The sequence below is a fragment of the Chaetura pelagica genome, unplaced genomic scaffold (assembly GCF_000747805.2).
Source record: "Chaetura pelagica isolate M959 unplaced genomic scaffold, ChaPel_1.0 scaffold55, whole genome shotgun sequence".
Lineage (NCBI taxonomy): Eukaryota > Metazoa > Chordata > Aves > Apodiformes > Apodidae > Chaetura > Chaetura pelagica.
Genome location: NW_009953571.1, coordinates 3,724,279 through 3,742,046, shown reverse-complemented (window position 1 = coordinate 3,742,046; position 17,768 = coordinate 3,724,279). Strand labels below are relative to the sequence as shown.

The 17,768-nt window shown below is 48.2% G+C and overlaps 1 protein-coding gene across 1 annotated transcript in view; it reads left to right on the top strand.

Moving 5' to 3' along the window:
* The window catches only part of CREB3L1 (cAMP responsive element binding protein 3-like 1), a 21,265-nt gene extending 6,280 nt beyond the window's left edge, over window positions 1-14,985 (top strand). The window contains exons 3-11 of the mRNA XM_009999557.1: window positions 1,039-1,117; window positions 2,057-2,217; window positions 4,985-5,134; window positions 5,920-5,978; window positions 7,728-7,796; window positions 9,629-9,728; window positions 13,710-13,830; window positions 14,305-14,551; window positions 14,949-14,985. Of these exons, the coding sequence (XP_009997859.1) occupies window positions 1,039-1,117; window positions 2,057-2,217; window positions 4,985-5,134; window positions 5,920-5,978; window positions 7,728-7,796; window positions 9,629-9,728; window positions 13,710-13,830; window positions 14,305-14,551; window positions 14,949-14,985 (1,023 nt within the window). The remainder of the gene's footprint in view (window positions 1-1,038; window positions 1,118-2,056; window positions 2,218-4,984; window positions 5,135-5,919; window positions 5,979-7,727; window positions 7,797-9,628; window positions 9,729-13,709; window positions 13,831-14,304; window positions 14,552-14,948) is intronic.
* The last annotated feature ends 2,783 nt before the right edge of the window (window positions 14,986-17,768 follow it).

Genomic DNA, 17,768 nt, shown 5'->3' with positions numbered 1-17,768 from the left:
AAACATGGAGCCATCTCTTTTGGTAATATCTAAGTTCTTAAGAAGCCTGTCTGTCTGAAGGAGGCTCACTTATGCCATCAGCACATGGATGTAAGTCGGGGGCTCAGTTCACCTGCCCTTTAGTCCAGCCATGTTGGATGGGAAGGTCTGACCAGTCTCACACAGACCCTGGCTATCTTGGAGCAGCTCAGTAGATAACAGTAGAGCATTTCAGGGGTTCACTTCCTTTTTTCACTCGTGCTGAGCATCTTCCCATTTAAAAAATCCCAAAAAATGGGTGCTTCCAGCAAAAACTGTGCACAAACTTCCTCCATTATTTACACAGCTTGAACTTGCTGTGGCCTTGAAGTTCTTCTGTGTGTGCTCAGCAGCCACACCATGGTGCTCTCTCAGCTGTGTTTACAGTCTGGAGGAGTTTGCAATGTGTCTGTTTAGTGTAAAAACTCCCCCAGCCTATGGTGGGCTGGGGACTGGTAAGCCAGGGAGCTGAGGGGCAGCATAGCCCAGATGGGAATAAATCTACTCTTTATTTAACTCTCAGTCTCCTCCAACTGGAAACAGCTGCCAGGCAGCCCTGGTGAAGATCATGTGAACAGGACAGGGGGTTTGTTCTGTTTCTGTACAACCTCTATACTCCCATTTCTAATGAAGGCAGATCAGAGAGGAACTTCCCATGGTAATACATAGATTGATTTGAATTGCACTGTCTGGGTCTAGCAAGGGAAGAATTGCTAAGGATAAAAGTCCTCTCCCTTTCGGAGGTACTCAGTGCACAGCTTGGCAGCACATCCATCTGCCACTACTTCTTCCTCTGCAAACATGTGTTTGCACTCTGTGTGCCCAGTAACAACAGACTTCAGGGGGCTTATGTTTGTACTCCTGGTGTCTGTTATGTGTGGTGAGAGGCTGCTTTGGGGCAGAGCTGTAAGACAGGGCAGTACAGAGAGCAGGGAAGCAGTGGCTATGAACAGAACTGTGGGAGCCCTCTGGGTGGGGAAAATGGCAGTGCCCAGAGCTCTTTCTGCTTCTCTTCCGTAGACTCCCATAGAAATTACTCCAGCACCTGTGATCAAAGCTGAACCCAAGGAGGTGAACCAGTTTCTAAATGTACCTGCAGGTAAGTAGATGCTGGTCAACTTATATCCCTATATTACTCCAATCTAGATCATTACAATATAAGGAGGAAAGACAACACCTGAGAGCAGAGCCATGCATGCAAGGTAATACTGGGGCACAGACCAAGAGAGGAGTGAATGTTGCATTGTTCCAACTCAGATCAGTGTGTGGACCAGCAGGCACATAGAAAATTATTCAGACAGGGACTCCCAGGCAAAACAGGCTACCTCAGAGTTGGAAATATGCAAAGAGTGCCTTTAAAATCCTCAGAGGGACTGCAGTGTTATCCAAAAACAACCATCTAAAAGTCAGGAAATTCAGGATCCAGTTTAATTTGAAAGAAACCCAACCATCTGAAAATCTGCCGATGCTCAAATGAAAGCACTACAGGAACTCCCACTGCTGCAGAGAGACTTTTTCTTAGGCATATTCCCACCTCCATTAAGGCCCCCAGGGCTCTCCAGTACAAAGTGGGGACAGTTTTCAAGTGCTTGGCAACCGAGTGACCTGAGCCCTTTGCATCAAGTGTGCTGGCAAGAGTGTTATCCCTGCGGTACTTTTGGAAGAGCTCTTCTCCTACAGAGCTTCCTGTGCTTGTGAACAAACTATGGAGCAAAACATCACAGGCTTTGTGCTCCATTTTGGTTGACACTGGAGTCCCTTATTGCTTTGTAAATAACTTCAGTGTCTTGGCAAAGCCACTACCAGCTCTCTGACTGCTGTAGTTCCTAGTTTAGCACATTTGAGGTCAGTCTCAGCTCTGTCTTGGGCAGTGTTCAGTCCAGCCTTGTTCTCAAACTCACCCTGTCTTGTGAGACTCGTCACCCTCTCCTTTCAGTCCTGTGTCATAGCAGTGTCTTTTTCTGTTGGCACTCAGGGTCCTGTGCCTGTACCAACAGTCTGACATGAAATCCATTGACATTATCTCCTTATTTCTCAGTAGATGACCTGGTGCAGATGCCTCCAACTCCACCCAGCAGCCACGGCAGTGACAGCGATGGATCCCAGAGCCCCCGGTCCCTGCCTCCCTCCAGCCCAGCTCGACCTGCTGCTCGCTCTTCTACTGCCATCTCCTCCTCACCTCTCCTCACAGCACCACACGTAAGGAGGCATCCAGACTCCACTGGGACACAGGGTTTCTGGGTGCTTAGGGTGGGCTGGAGGCTTTCTGAGGCTTGTGTGGGGGATTCTGCCCTTTTTAAGGTCTCCAAGCTGAAATCATGGAATCACAGAAGCATAGAATTTTAGGGGTTGGAAGAGACCTCTAGAGATCATCTAGCCCAACATCCCAGCCAAACAGGATCACCTAGGGCAGATCACACAGAAACGCATTCAGGAGAGTTTTGAAAGTCTCCAGAGGAGACTCCACAACCTACCTCTCTGGGGAGCCTGTTCTAGTGCTCCATAATCCTCACAGTAAAGAAGTTCCTCCTCATGTTGAGGTGGAACTTCCAGTGTTCTAGCTTATACCCATTGCTTCTTGTCTTATTACTGGGCACCATCAAAAAGAGACTGGCCCCTTCCTCTTGACACCCATCCCTCAGATATTTATAGCACATGGAAGAGAAGAAGGTTATCAGTAGTCAGCATGGATTTACCAAGGGGACTTCATGCTTGACTAATCTGATAGCTTTCTATGATGTTGTGACTGAATGGATAGATGCAGGGAGACCAGAGGATGTAGGAAGGCTTTTGACAGTCTCCCATAACATCCTTGTGAGCAAGCTCAGAATATGTGGGCTAAAAGAATGGATAGTGAGATCGTCTAAGAACTGGCTACACAATAGAACCCAAAGAGTGGTGATCAATGGTGGAGTTCAGCTGCAGACTTGTAACTAGTGGAGTCTCTCAGGGATCAGTGCTGGGTCCAGTCCTGTTCCACATCTTTATCAATGACCTTGATGATGGGACGGAATGTCTTCTCAGCATGCTGATGACACAAAGCTGGGAGGATTGGCTGATTCACCTGAAGGCTGTGCAGCCATTCAGCAAGATTTGGACAGGCTGGAGAGCTGGGCAAAGAGGAACCTAATGAGGTTCAACAAAAGCAGAGTCCTGCACCTGGGAAGGAACAACAAAATGCACCAGTACAGGTTAGGAGGTGATCTGGTAGAGAGCAGCTCCATGGACAAGGACCTTGAAGTCCTGGTAGGCAACAAGTTCTCCATGGGACAACAATGTGCCCTTGTGGCCAAGAAGGCTGATGGTATCTTGGGGTGCATTAGGAGGAGTGTGTCCAGCAGATCGAGGGAGGTTCTCCTCTCCTCTACTCAGCCCTGGTGAGACCCCACTTGGAGCATTGTGTCCAGTTCTGGGCTCCCCAGTTCAAGAGGGACAAGGATCTACTTGAGAGAGTCCAATGAAGGGCTACAAGGATGATGAAGGGACTGGAACACCTGCCTTAGGAGGAAAGGCTGAGAGACCTGGGGCTTTTCAGTCCGGAGAGGAGAAGGCTGGGGGAGATCTAACTAATGTCTATAAATACATGAGGGCTGGGCATCAAGAAGGCGGGGGGGGGACCTTCAGAGGTCCCTTCCAGCCCCTAATATTCTGTAATTCTGTGATTCTATGACATTAATAAGATCCCCTCTCTGCCTTCTCTTCTCAAGACTAAACAGCCCCAGTCCTCTCAGCCTTTCTTCATAGGAGAGATGTTGAAGTCATCCTTGTAAGTCTCTGTTGGACTCTCTCCAGTAGATCCCTGTTTCTCTTGAATTGGGGAACAGAGGTCCCTTCCAGCCCCTAATATTCTGTAATTCTGTGATTCTATGACATTAATAAGATCCCCTCTCTGCCTTCTCTTCTCAAGACTAAACAGCCCCAGTCCTCTCAGCCTTTCTTCATAGGAGAGATGTTGAAGTCATCCTTGTAAGTCTCTGTTGGACTCTCTCCAGTAGATCCCTGTTTCTCTTGAATTGGGGAACCCAAAACTGGACACAGTATTCCAGGTGTGGTCTCACCAGGGCAGAGTAGAGGGGGAGGAGAACCTCCCTAGACCTACAGGACACACTTTTTTAATGCACCCCAGGATACCATTGGTTCTCTTGGCCACAAGGCCATTTCCAACAGGATCTGTACTGTTCCAGCCCCAAATCTGTACTGGTGTCTGGTGTTATTCCTCCCCGTGTGCAGGACACTACACTTGTCCTTACTGAACTTCATTAGGTTCACCTTTGCCCAGCTCTCTAGCCTGTCTAGACCTCAGTGGATGGCAGCCGAGCCCTTTGGTGTGTCAGCCACCCCTCCCAGTTTCGTATCATCTGCAAACTTGCTGAGGGTACACTCTATCCCCTTCTCCAGGTCGTTGATGAAGATACTGAACAAAACTGTATCTAGTACTGATCCCTGGGGAACAGCACTGGCCACAGGCCTCCAATTTGACTCCGTGCTCTGGCAAGGCAATGCAATGTCCTAGCCACAGGGGTGTGGGAAAAAAATTGTGCTCAGGAGTAAAGAGATGTGCAATGAGTCTTGCACAATACCTGCCTTGGTTTAGGAAGTGCTGTCTTTCACCTCGTACTTTGGGAAATGGCCTTTGCACTGGAGGACTTTGAGGACATTAATGGAAGAGAAGGGAATATTGAGAATTCCAATAACCAGACTGTTTTTTAACCATTGCCCAAAAGTTCTTCAGCAGTGTCCTGCAGTGCAAATGTGTAGCCAGCCTCACCACAGAGAAGCAGCTGTCCTCCCAAGTAAAAGGGGAAAGCAGCTGCAGAGCTATGCCTGCAGGATCAGCTGAGAACAGGAAAGAGCACTGCCCTGCTCTTGTTTGCACTGAGCCCCTAGCTGCTCTGCAAGGCTTCAAGGAGCACCACTGGGACAGGAGTCCTTGCTGATGCTGAGAGCTGCTCTCTGTGTGTTTCAGAAGTTACAAGGGACCTCTGGCCCACTGCTCTTGACTGAAGAGGAGAAACGCACCTTGATTGCTGAGGGCTACCCCATTCCTACCAAGCTCCCCCTCACCAAAGCAGAGGAGAAAGCACTGAAGAGGGTCAGGAGGAAAATCAAGAACAAGGTGACTGTTCAAAAAAACCCATAATCCTACAGTTCCCATGATTCCAGAGCATCCTTGGCTGACCAGTGCTGTAGCTGCCCTCACCTCCTCAGCTGCAGTGCAGCTCAGAAGAGGTGGGATCCTGCCTTTGCTGCACTGGTATGAGGCTCCCAACTTACAGAAATGGTGCCATGGGCATCTTTGCATGAGTGCTGCACATGCAGCTGTATCTGGGGAGTGTGGTTTCCAGCCCAACTCCTGCAAGTTTGTGGCCTATGATGGGCACCACAAACTAAGGCACCAGAGGTCAGACAAACAGACCTAGTCAAGCCTTGCTTGGGGGTGGGGAACCAAGAGCCATTGCATGGTGGAGGACGAGTGATGCATAGAGCTCATTAGCCAGGCAGAGGCTGTGAGACTAGACTGTGAATAGAAAGCATCCCATGGAAGAAATTATAAGACCCTGAGTTAGTCACCCAGTGACTCAGAAGTGGTCTGTGGCCACAGTACGTACCCATGTGAGTCAGAGGAGTTCAAAGCGACCCTAAAGATGCTCTCAGAAGCAAGGGGGTCCAGCACGCTGCAACAAATGGTTGTGACCTACAGGCCTAAGAAGGCTGCATCCCTACAGCATCCATCCCTCCCAGTTTTGGCCTCAGACCAGTAGCAATGGCAGACTGGAAGGTGACTTCCCCATTTACCTTTAGGGGTGCTGTGTGCAGGGAGCAGACAAGATGAGGGAGCCACAAAGAAATGTCTAGAGGCTTATGATAATGACTCCTCTCTGATGGCTGACCCTCTCACAGATCTCTGCTCAGGAGAGTCGCCGGAAGAAGAAAGAGTATGTGGAGTGTCTAGAGAAAAAGTAAGTTCCTTCTTCTCAGTCCTAACTTTTAAAAAGGAGCCCTGTCCATGCACAGCCCCCCTTTCTAGTGCTTTTGTCTCTGAATTGCTCAAAGAATATGATTCCTTGCAAAGCTGGCTGCACAGAAGTTTGGTTTGGGATCCAGCCCCTACTCCTCTCTCTCCTAGAAATTCTCTTGCTGGGTAAAGATTGCTCTAGAAACCTTTTGTTTCCAATTGCTTAGTTTGGCTGGTCCCCTGCAGAACACAGGCCATTTTGCCTGCCAAGGAGGTAGGATTTGAGGTAAGAAAGAGTCATGTTTCCCCCACTAGAAGTTGCCTATATTCTGTCAGTCCCATAAGTTCCCGGCCCTCTGGGGGCACTTAACACGGCTTTTACCCTTCTCTTCTGGTGAAGGTGGACACTAAAGCATTTGACAGCAAGAAAAACCTTGAACTAGAGTTATTCCCCACAGTCTCTCCCCTTCCACATTTGCCTGCATGAGCTTTGTTTTTCTCCTTGCAACCCTGTGGTCCTGCATGTGTGGCAGGCGTAAGGCAAAGGTGACATCATATGACACTGATGTGGTAGAAAATAACTCTTGGAGACCTACACCTGTGGCCCTCTTTCTACTACCAGCCCCTGCATTTCTGTTTAAATACCATCTTGTTCCTGTTATTAGCACCATCCTGAATGAAAACAGATGACTTGAATCACCTTCGAGTTCTCCTGCCCTTCCATAAGCAGCACCCTGGCGTGCACGTGTGTGTCCAGGCATCAAAGCATATGAGCTCCAGTTAGTGTCCCATACTGACACCCAGATCCTTCAATCTGGGGCTGGGGAGTTGGCTGGCCTTGCTCAAGTGGCAGGTCCAGGACTTTCTGTGCTGGGGCCTCTTCCCCAGACGTGGCTGTGGTGCCTGTGTGTACTCAGCAGTTTGTTACACCAGTGCGTTGCTGTGACAGATGGCTTTCAAACAATGCCAGGTTTAAATGTGAACCAAAAGCAGCATTCAGTGAGTTTTGTTAATGCAACAAGTCTTTGGTCAACTTGGCTTTCTGTAAGAGCTGGTTTGTCAAGACCTGTACTTGAGTCCTTTACCATTCAGTTTGACACCTTTGTTGCAAGCCCAGTTTTTACACGCAACACCTGGGTCGGAGGCAGCACTGGAAACGTCTAACAGGATCAGGCTGTGTGTCCCTGGCCTGCCTTCCTCCGGGCGTGCAGACATTCCCGTTTTCCTCCTCCCCTTAACTAACCACTTTCCCTTCCGAAGCGGTGGCAGTGAGCCTGCAAGTTCTCTGCTGCCCTCAAGTGCCTGCAGTCGGAGCTGGCCCAGCGTTTGCACTTGAACTGCCTGGTTTACTTGGGCAGGGAGCACAGCAGGGCCAAGGTTCTCAGTCTGAGTGGCACAGATTTGAGTTTGCCCGTCTGCTCCTTTTCCATGCTCCTTGGAGGGGTTTGGAAGTGATGGAAATGCCTACATAACTTTGGTCTGTCCTGACTTGACCTGCCTGTGACTGAGTGCTGCTGACTTTCCCAGCCCTTGGGAAAGCCTGAAGTCACACACAGCTGTCCAGTTGCAATCTCATCCCTGGTTCTTTGAGGCTGGCTGAAGCCAGATGGGCAAGGGACATCTGGCTCCAGGACCGTATCTGCAGGCGATGGATGGGGCCACCAAGCCTCCACACCCTGAGAGAGGCATGGACTATATTTGCTTTGTCTCTCTGACCTCTGTAACTAACCAGCTATGGGTTTTATTTCCACAGAGTTGAGACGTACACAACAGAAAACAATGAACTCTGGAAAAAAGTGGAGACCTTAGAGAATGCAAACAGGTAAGAGGGGCTAGACCTGACCCTTGGTGGGCAGGAAGGGAAGCCTGGGGAGTGTTGGGGCAGGAGTGCAAGAAGAGAAAGGCAGGCTCCCTCAGTTCCAGGTGAGATAAGTCCTGCTCAGTGAGGCACTGGTTTTCAGCCCGTGGTAGCAGCGAGGCAGCTGGGTTTGGTTAGTGAGCCTGGAATGTTTGTGTTGGGACAAGGCCATGCTGCAGAAAGGGGAGGGAGGGGGAGAAGGCATCTTTCTCACACATCTCTTTCTCCTTCTCCCTGTAGCCCTTTGAGCTCATGTTGCCCTCCCCATTGCCCTCCAGGCCTCTGGCTGTCTCCAGGGCAGTTGCACTGAGGGAAGCCACTCACACCAGCCTCTCAGCCCCAGTATTTCTGCTCTTGGCCTCTTCAGAGGAATACAAGGCCCTGGGCATAATGTGGTTGTTTCAGATTTCTCTTGAGAAAGAGCTGAACAGACTTGGTGAATATCAGACTTGTGCTCCTAATATGCAGAGCTGGCCAACTGATCACCAGGGGAATTTGCTCCCGTGGAAGCAAATAATGAAGACTTCTACCCCTGTAGTTGGGATGGGCAGCAGGAGCTGGAGGAAGGCTCAGCTATGCTCCCTCTAACTGGGTGCAATAGGTGTGAGCAAGGACAGGGTCAGCTGCAGGGCTGCTGAGGGGGAAAGCTCATTTCTATAGCCCTGTTTCTATAACATCCAGCTAAAATTGAAGGGAAGAGCCAGTCCCCCCACCCTACCCTCTGCTGCCACTACAGTTTGTGGAGTACTCTTTGAGGCTGTGCTGCACTCCTTCCTACCATCCATGACACAAGTGCTGGAGCCCTGGCTGCCAGGCCAGCCAATGGTGCTGGGACCAGGCATGGTCTGGCTGAGGTGTGTGCAAGTGGCTGGGAACCTCCCAGCTGCCCAGCTGCTCTCATCCACAAGGGACAGCCTGATGCATGTCCTTGCTGGGAGTGCAGGCAGCCCCTGCTGCTGAAAAAGCATGAGCCCCACCCTGCAAAATCAGGAGATTGGCCTAAAATCCAGGATTTTTTTTAAATAACACATTGTGTTCTTTCTAATTTGGTTTGGTTTTTGAGCACTGCCAGTGGGATGCCCTGTGCTTCTCTTCACACAAACAAGGAACAGAAGAGAATTTGGAAAAAGACAAAGCTAGGATTCTCCTGCAATCTCCTGGCTCCAGGATCTGGCATTTTATAAAAGCTCAAACATATTTGTGTAAACCAGTTAGTATTCCCAGGGGAAAACACTCAGTAGTCTGCACTTCAGTAATTTGCAGCCCTTGGGAACTGTGTGCTCTGTGGTCTCCCTCCTCACAAATTTCATCACCAGCCCAATGAAGGGTTCAGTGGCTCCTAGTAACACACCTACCACTGTTCTGTGCTTATGTGTGCTGATGCTCATGTTCAGTTAAATGGGGCAGAGAGACCTTAGCACATGTTCCAGCCAGGGCAGCCAGAGAATGAAATAATCGCTGAACTCAATGTTTGCCTTTGCCCACATCCCTCTTCAGAGTTTGCCAAGATTGAAGAAGCTGGAGGAGAGCAAAATTGGGTTTTGTTTCTCTCTACACCATATGGCTCAGGGCACAGGTCGAGAAGCAGAGCAAGTACCTCTTGAGACAAGTGGGAGCAAGCAGGCCTGTGCTTGAAGTCTGACCTGACTACAAACTTCAGCCACTCTCCCAGAGTTTGGTTTTCATGGTAGCCCACCTCTCCACTGCTTTGGGAGATGACTGGCTGGGCTTTGAGGCACCACTTACTGGTTGTTACCTCCTTATCAAGTTTTAATTTGGGTTGTTTCCTATCCTAGGACTCTGCTCCAGCAGTTACAGAAGCTGCAGGCTCTAGTAGCTGGGAAAGTCTCCCGACCTTACAAAATGGCTTCCACACAGACTGGGACCTGCCTAATGGTATGAGCTTCATATCCATCTTCCTATTTGCCATGATTTCCCAGACAGCTTCCTGGCTCTGTTGCCACTTATGTCTGATCTCTCCTTTTGTGCAAGAGTCACCAGAACTGGGCCCTGTGTCATACATACATTGGTCGTGTCAGTTGTTGATGCAACAGTATTAGAAAAAATCCTGTGTTTTCACTATTGTGTTCTTAGGGAAAAATAGCACTTTGTTTGTTTTTCATTTGCTGTCAGCCATTCAGCAAAAATCTTCAATGAGTTTTCATGATAATGGGTAGAGTTTTCTTTTGCTGAGTTGGTAATGCTTAATGTTTAACTCAGCAGGGCAGACAAACAGTTCAAGAATTCCCCCCAGTGGGCATTACCTTGCATTTATCAGCAAGAAATGGCATCTGCTCTTGCTATAGGCAAGCACATCAGGCTATGTTAAATCCACCTGGAATTCTCTTTGTTTGCCCTTTTGCCTAACCAAAATGATTCAGGGTTGTCCATTGGTTTTAGTAGTCCCTGTTTGCCTCTCATTTCTCATAGTGGAGAATCATGGTTAAGCAATATTGGTTTCACTGTGGAGCTTTGGAGCATGCCAGTATGTGGCCATAAATAGACTGAATTGCTTATTCTTTATCCCCTTTTTTGCCAGGGGGAAAGTTTCTGATCCATTATAAAAATATAACCTTCAACCCTGTGATGTCTTTGCATGATTGCCATAGTAGCTGCTTGAGACAAATTTGTCAAAGTTAGTTATCTATATCTAGTTATTCTGTACTGTTAACAGTCATGAAATCCAAGCAAATGGTGAGGTGCTTGCCCCACTTTCTCAGCACCCTCAGTGTCCTGAGGGGTTGTTTTTTGCACTTGGTTCAATCAGTTTCCTTGGTTCCAGAGCCCCTGCTCTGAAATTTCCAGCACTTTCTCCTTTCAAAATCTGCTCAGACTTCTGCAACTTTTTGCTGCCTATGTGTCAGACCAGATTTTAATGACCTGTCTTTTCTGTTGGCTGCTCTGTGGCTTCATTCCCAAGTTCTTTTCACATTTTTGGGTGTGACCCAGCTGAGCCCAGTGACTCATTGCTCCTTAATGCAGCAGCTCATCAGAGCACCCCTGGCTCTAGCAGTTCTTCATTGCTGCTACCTGGAATGAGATCCTTTGCAGACATCCCCAGTCTATAGGCTGGCAAAATACCTAATTTAGCTTCTCTACAATGTCTTATCTCTCCTTGCTGCTCCCTTCATTCCACACATCCCAGCCCACACACCGACTCTCTCAGGCTTCTTAGTTCTGAAGCATTTCAAGAATTTGCAATTGGTTATTCTGTCTTTGGCCAGTTCATCTCATAGGCCTCCGAGTTCCCATTTTCCATTTTCAAATACAGCACTCCTTATCACAACAGATATGTAGAATCATCATGCCTTGCAGCATGGGAGTGGAGCAAAGTACCCTTCTTTTTTAGCTCTGTGTCATTCTTGCTGGGTATTGGTCCAGCCAGTTTCTGAAGGCCTTCAGTGATGAGCAGTCCTCAGCCTCCTCAGGCAAACCATTCCAGTGCTTTGTTATCTTTCCCAGATAAAGCTTTCTTGCTGTCTTGTCTCAGTCTTCCTTGCAACAGCTTAAGCCTATTACAACTTCTGCCCACTGTAAGCAAGATCAGTTTACCCTCCCTTTGTGCAGCACATTTTACACATTTGAAAACTGTTGTTTTCAAGCAACTCCCTTCAGTCTGCTTGGCTAAATCACCATAATTTCTTCAGTCTTTCCTTGTAGGCTGAGGTACTGAACAAGCAGCAGCTTGTTCCTGGAGCTCTCTTCCAGACTTTCTCCAATTGCCCTGTGTCCTTTTGGAAGTATGAGGCCCAAAGCTGTAAAATTGTTCCACCTGAAGGGCAGTGCAGACCCAGCCAGGCAGCCAGCAAACTGTTCATACTGCCTGGGCTGAGATTTGCCCTTTGCAAAGTGACACTTGTGCCCACTTTGTGCTCTGTACTCCCCAATCCTCTTCTGTAGAACAGTTGCCTGGCCATGTCATTGCTGACATGTTTTCTTTGCTAATCAGTCCTTCCACCTCACAGGTCTCAGCAGGTCTTGGCAGTTATCTGTATGGATCTGCCCACTGTTCTTGTGGATCACTTCTCCTCATGGTCAAGATTACTCTGAATTTAGATCCTGGCCAAAATCCAGTCTGCTTGTAGTCTCTTCCATCTACAGATTTGATAAAGTCCATCATCCCAAATCAAGCCTAAAAATATTGAATCTTGCCAGAGCCATAGTGGATCTCTTCACTACTCCAGTTGCTACTTCTTCCCAATTTGACAGTGAACTATTTGATAACTACACTCTCAGGATTTCTGGGGGTTTTAAAAATTAATTTTGCCTCTACCTTTTCAACTGGATTTGCAGTATTTTCCTCTAGCTTAGTTTCTCCCACTTTTTAAGAGGTCAAAATGGTGAGATGGATGAAATCTGTGAGATAAATGGTACTCAGAGTCAATCCAAGAGTTATTGCTATGAGCAATTACAGAGCTTGAACTGAATCTGAATCCAAGCATCAATCAGAGTTAACCTGAAACAAAACAGATTAAAAACAATGCTGGTTTGCAAAGCCCCAGTTGAAAGCCCTGTTAAGGCAAGATGTTGAGTACACTGCTCTTTCTCAGCCCATAAAGCCTGTTTTGTTTTAGAAGAATAGGCTTCACAGGGCAGGCTCCCCTTTCTGGAATTTGTATTTGGCTGTGATAATTCCAAGCAACATCTATTCAGAATTTCTTTTTTTCTCCTGTTTTTATGGAATAAGGGTTCTAAATGCCTAATGTGCCTGATCTGATGTGCTTAGCATCTATGCTGTCCATGTTTAAGTTTCTTACTTTAAAGCCACCTATGAAGAGTCTGGACAATTAAAATCCCTCTTTACATCATGTAGTGCTCCTGTGCTATTATGCTTCTACATCTCCTGGAATCCACTGGTGGTCAAAATGACCTCAATGTACCAGCTTCTGTGTGTTATTTAGATATAACTATTCCTAAAAGCAATCAAGCAATCAGTGGCTGTCCCCACAGGTCAAACATAGCTAGTTTGTACCTCAGCAGTAGAAATGACCAACAAGCATTGTCTCTTTGATGTGCTCAGTCTGAGCAGTGAGATGGCAGCAGGTAGTTACAAACCACCCATGGTACATGGATATTCAGGTAGTAAGAATTTGGCTCTGTATCGTTTCCCATGTGTCCCCTCTTGTTCTGCACAGGTCGTTCCCTAAACTCTATAGAGTCCCTTAACATCAGCAATGGCATCTCACTCTGCCACCATTATGGCAGAATTTGCAGGCAGGTGCAGACCTACCAGAGGAGGATTTCCAGGGAGCTTTCATCTGCCTCTCTCCTTTATCACTGCCCAGTAGCTCTGACTGGTCTGCCTGACAGCAGAAGGCATGGACACATGGTCCTGCATAGATGTGTGTCAAGAATAAATTTAACCCTTTCCTTGGACTCTCCATCCTTGCTGCCAGGTATTAGGAGGCTGCAGTTCTGTTGTCACTTTTGTCCTCACATGGCCAGTAGCTTCTTTTTGCTATGTGCAGTGGTACCTCACAGATTTCTCCCAGCAGGCTTGTTTTCTTATAGCCCACTACAGCTCCTACTGAGCCAATAGTCAGGTTCCCTTTGGTCAAGGAAGAGTTAATCCTTTCTGTTGAGTCTTCCTTTTTCTCAGCTTATACCCTAGCTATACCTTCCATCTTCTCTCATCAACTGGGTGGGCAAGTTGTTGCCATTGAACCAAAAATACTTCAAATAAAGTAACACAAGGAAGCTTCTCACTTCCCTTAGGTTGGTAGCATGGATTAGCAGAACAAGCTCTTCACTAGGGGACCACAGCAACCCAGCTGCCAGCCCGACCACATGTCCTCACACAACCTTGTGTTTGTGTGCTTCAGGGGAAGTATTTCCTCATGGCTAGCATCACTAACTCTGTTCTGACCTCTGCTCTAGGTCCTGGCACTCTGTTTTGTTCTGATCCTGGGATCCCTGATGCCCTGTCTCCCTGAGTTCTCTTCAGCATCGCAGACAGTGAAAGCAACACCAGCACCAGACATTTACACAACTAGTAAGAGTGAGTCTAACATGGTTCCTCCATTTCACCCTGTCAAACAATTTCCAGCTCTTCTCTCAACACTCCTGGTTCAAGGGTAGTGTCCTCCCCTTGGTGCCTACCCCATACACTGGGGCTGTGGTGAGGGGAGATTGCAGTCCTATAAGTGGTACAAACTCTGATAACAGCACCTTATTTGGGCCTTTTTTCAATCTCTGCTAACCATTGTCCCAAGACATGACAAATGTCAAAGGAAGAAACATGAGGAAAAAGTCCCAGGGCAGATAGATTGTCTTCTGAAAAGGCTGTACGCCCAGGGGGGCATTTGCCTCCTGAAGCTGTGGGGAGGCAGGTATCCTGCAGGGCAGGCCTCCTGCACAGTTACATATGGGCAAGGCCATAGCTGGGTGAGCATGTGCTGAAACCATCACTGTGACCCACACGCATGCAAGAGACCTTGTCCTCATCATTAACCAGTGCTCTCCTTTTTTCCAGTTCAGTCACGGAGCCTCCTTTACTATGATGAGGGTGCTGGCTCCTTAGAAGAGAGTTATAGCTCCTTCCTAACCGTGGACCATCCCGAGGGGTGGGAAGCTGAAAAAGGGCAGCCTGAGGACAAAGGGCCTCATCTAGCCAGAACACATGAGACAACCAAATATCTAAGCAAATCCCAGCTGGAGAGTTCTGACCAGAACCGAACTGACCCAACACTCACCCACCTCAAAGAGCAATTCCATGAGAGGTAAGCAGGGGTGGGCCACCCTCTGAGCCTAAAGACACAGCATGGTATCTGGGAGTGAGCAGCAGGCATGTCCCCTCTGCTGCAAGCTAAGGACAGCTGAGCTGCCTGAGACAGACAGTTATCTAAAGAGCAGGGGCTGGAGGGGACAAATGCTGTAGGGACCATAAGACCAAGTTTATTTTCTAGAGCAGAAGTCTGGGGCTCAATAAAGCAGTGTCTCACTGGCATAGAGCTGAGGAGGACTGGATGATTCAGGCTTTCTGGTCATTCAATGCCTTGGGCAAGGTCTCCATCCTGGTCAGAGCAAACCAGCTGGACACATAGAGAGGTGAATTCGCATAGGAGGCTGCCATGAACCTTGAACCTTGACTGATGCCTTGTCTTTTCTTTTCCTTAGGGAGACAAGTTCCAGTGAGACAGCTGAATACTTGTAGCGGCTGCTGGACCTCAAGGCCTCATCTTTCTGATTGCAGGATTCCCTCCTCACTGAGCAACTGAGGGAACTTGGTGGGAGAGGACACTGCATTCAGACACTCTTAACTGGCCTTGGGTTCAGTTCTTCCCCTTCCCCATGTACGCCCCTGCCCCATTAGTACTGATCTCTGGGGAGTCTCAGGACTGCCAGAACCAGCAAGAAATGTCTGGTGAAGCCCTGAGATGCCCTCTTCTGGCCTTACCTCCTGCTTACATGAGCACTACCCTATGGGTGTGGGCTTGCCTTGGAGTGGAGGGAGATATGGGGAAGCCCTCAAACTATTCACATCTCCTCCCAAAGCCTCCAGACCAAGGGGGCTGTCCCAGGCATGTACCCCTTGGCTACATCAGATGCACCTGAAGGAGAGAGAGAGTGTGCTGGATTTACTGTCCTGCCAGGGCGGCTTAGGAGTGGGTGATGCTGGTGCTGCAGAGATGGCTCTGGAGAGTTTGAGCTCATTCCTTCCCCTCCATCTGTTACTATGTTTCTGCTTCCATTGAGAGAAAACCTAGTTCTTCTTTGCTCTGGTTTTCTCTTTATGGACATGCCTATGTAACTTCCACGCCAACTATCTGCAAAGATCTGCACACAAACGGAGTGGGGGAGACAGATCCCAGACGGATTAACCACCATAAAAATTAGCCAGCAGCTTCTGGGCAACCAGAGCTCTGAAACAGAGTGCATTTTTCCCCCACAACCCACTTCTTCCCATCCGCTGCACCCCTGCTTTGACAGAGGTGGTATTTCCCTTTCTATTCCTAGCTTGGGCCCTACAGTGCAGTGCTAACCAGGTCAGTGGCCTTCTCACTCCATTCTGCAGGCCTCCTCCTTTGAGAGTGGGTGTGAGAAACCTGCTTCCATAGCCTGATCCCCATCTCAGCTCTTCACCCCCAAATTCTGCTTCATGACAAATGAGGTCTTTTTAGGAACCACCAAGGAGAGCTCTGCAGCACATCAGATAGGCATCATTCCCCTCACATCCTCCATGTGCACAGCAGTGTTGTGAAAGACACTGAGGACATACTTGTCATCTCTGGTGACAGGAACATCTGTCAGGAAAGACTTGGCATGTTGGAATTGGCCAGGGTCACCAAAGACTGTTTTAGACCTCTTCCTTCAAGTCTTAGCACCAAAGGTAGCAAACTCGTGCCATACCACACCCTTCAGGCCAGCCCTGCCAATTTTGGTGCTGAAATGAACTCACCTCAAGCCTATGTCATACTCTTCAGCACCCAGACACCCATTTCTGACCTTTCTTCCTCCCTGACAAAAGCCCTGCTGAAAGGCTCAGGTGTCTGCTCACTCCATTCCCTCAGCTGCCATTTGATGGAAGAACAATGTGGGACATGAGTATTGGAGATCTGGGATCCTGTGCACTCTGCCAGGTCTCACAGCAGGAGCCTCTTTGGTTTATTTCTCTCCAAGCACCCAGGACTCACTCTGCACTGCCCCAGCCCCTCCTCTCCCTCCAGGCTGGGAGTGGAGAGGGCTCTCTGGAGAGGAAGGATGGGATGGCTTTTGCTCAAGGACTGGGAGAAGTGAGGGAAGGGCCCTCACATCCCTCTTTTCTCCCTTTTAAAAACTTTTTTTGCCCCGTGAAGCCATTTAGGAAAAATTTGGACACAGCTAGCTGCAACCAACGTGCATGGCCAGTGGGATGAGGAAGAGGAAGGCCTTCAGCATAGCTCTGCTTTTCTTGAGGTTCACACAGGACCCACTGGCCACCAGATACCACTGCCTTCCCTGTCTTCCACCCCAGCACAAAGAACCACTGCCGGGTCCAAGCACACCCTCCTCCATCCCAGCACTTCCACTGAGCATGTCCCAGTGCCTCCCACTCCCACCGTTGTACAGAGACCAAGAGCAGAACTCGTTTGTACATAATGAACCTTATTTTGTATTATTGCCAATCCCTTAAGATATTGTATTTTGGAGACTCTCAGATCCTATTTTCAGTATTGTATTTTATTAAGAATTAATGCGGGCTTGGCATCTATGAACTTCTTTCTTGTTAGCAGCTCACTTTCCCCTTGTACTCCAGCAGCTGCCTCTTCCCTCCTGTTTGTTTTTTGTTTGGGTTTTGTTGGGCTTTTTGCTTTTTCAAGCCACCTTTTCCCCTCCTTCTATCACTCGCTCTGCATTTGCTTAGTGAAGCAAAATAAAAACAAAATAAAAAGATGCAGCATCAGCCCTGGGTTGACGGGTCCTTTCATTGAGGCATGGTTATCACACCAGCCCACATTCAAGCTCCTCCCCTCCTGCTGCCTGACTGTCCTGTTCCCTGGCCACATGCAGAATTGGTGCAGTGCTGGGACTTCATGCTCAGTGTCAGGGGTTAGAAGCAAACTTGCATGTTTTATTTCCAGAACCACTGTGATTTCTTTTGCAGTTCTGAAAAAATCAGAACTGTTCTGCCTCAGTTTCTTCTCTCTCTGATATACACCCAACATAATCCTCTTGGAAGGCTTAAGATCATGGAAGAAAGTTTGTGAGGTGCAATGAGCTTCTCTAATGAAGGGACTATGCAGGGGTCTGTACAAAGAAGAGACTCCTTGTAGCACCATGGCTCTGGTCCCACCCTATCTGAAAAAATACTTAAATCCTTCAGTTAACTGTAAAAACATCAGCTGCTCAGATCAGTAACAACTTGAGACTGGGCTGTCTGTCAGTACCCCATTTACATCTGAAAAACCTGATAGGTTTTGTCCTGATTTTCTGTGAAACACAATACAACAGGGAAAG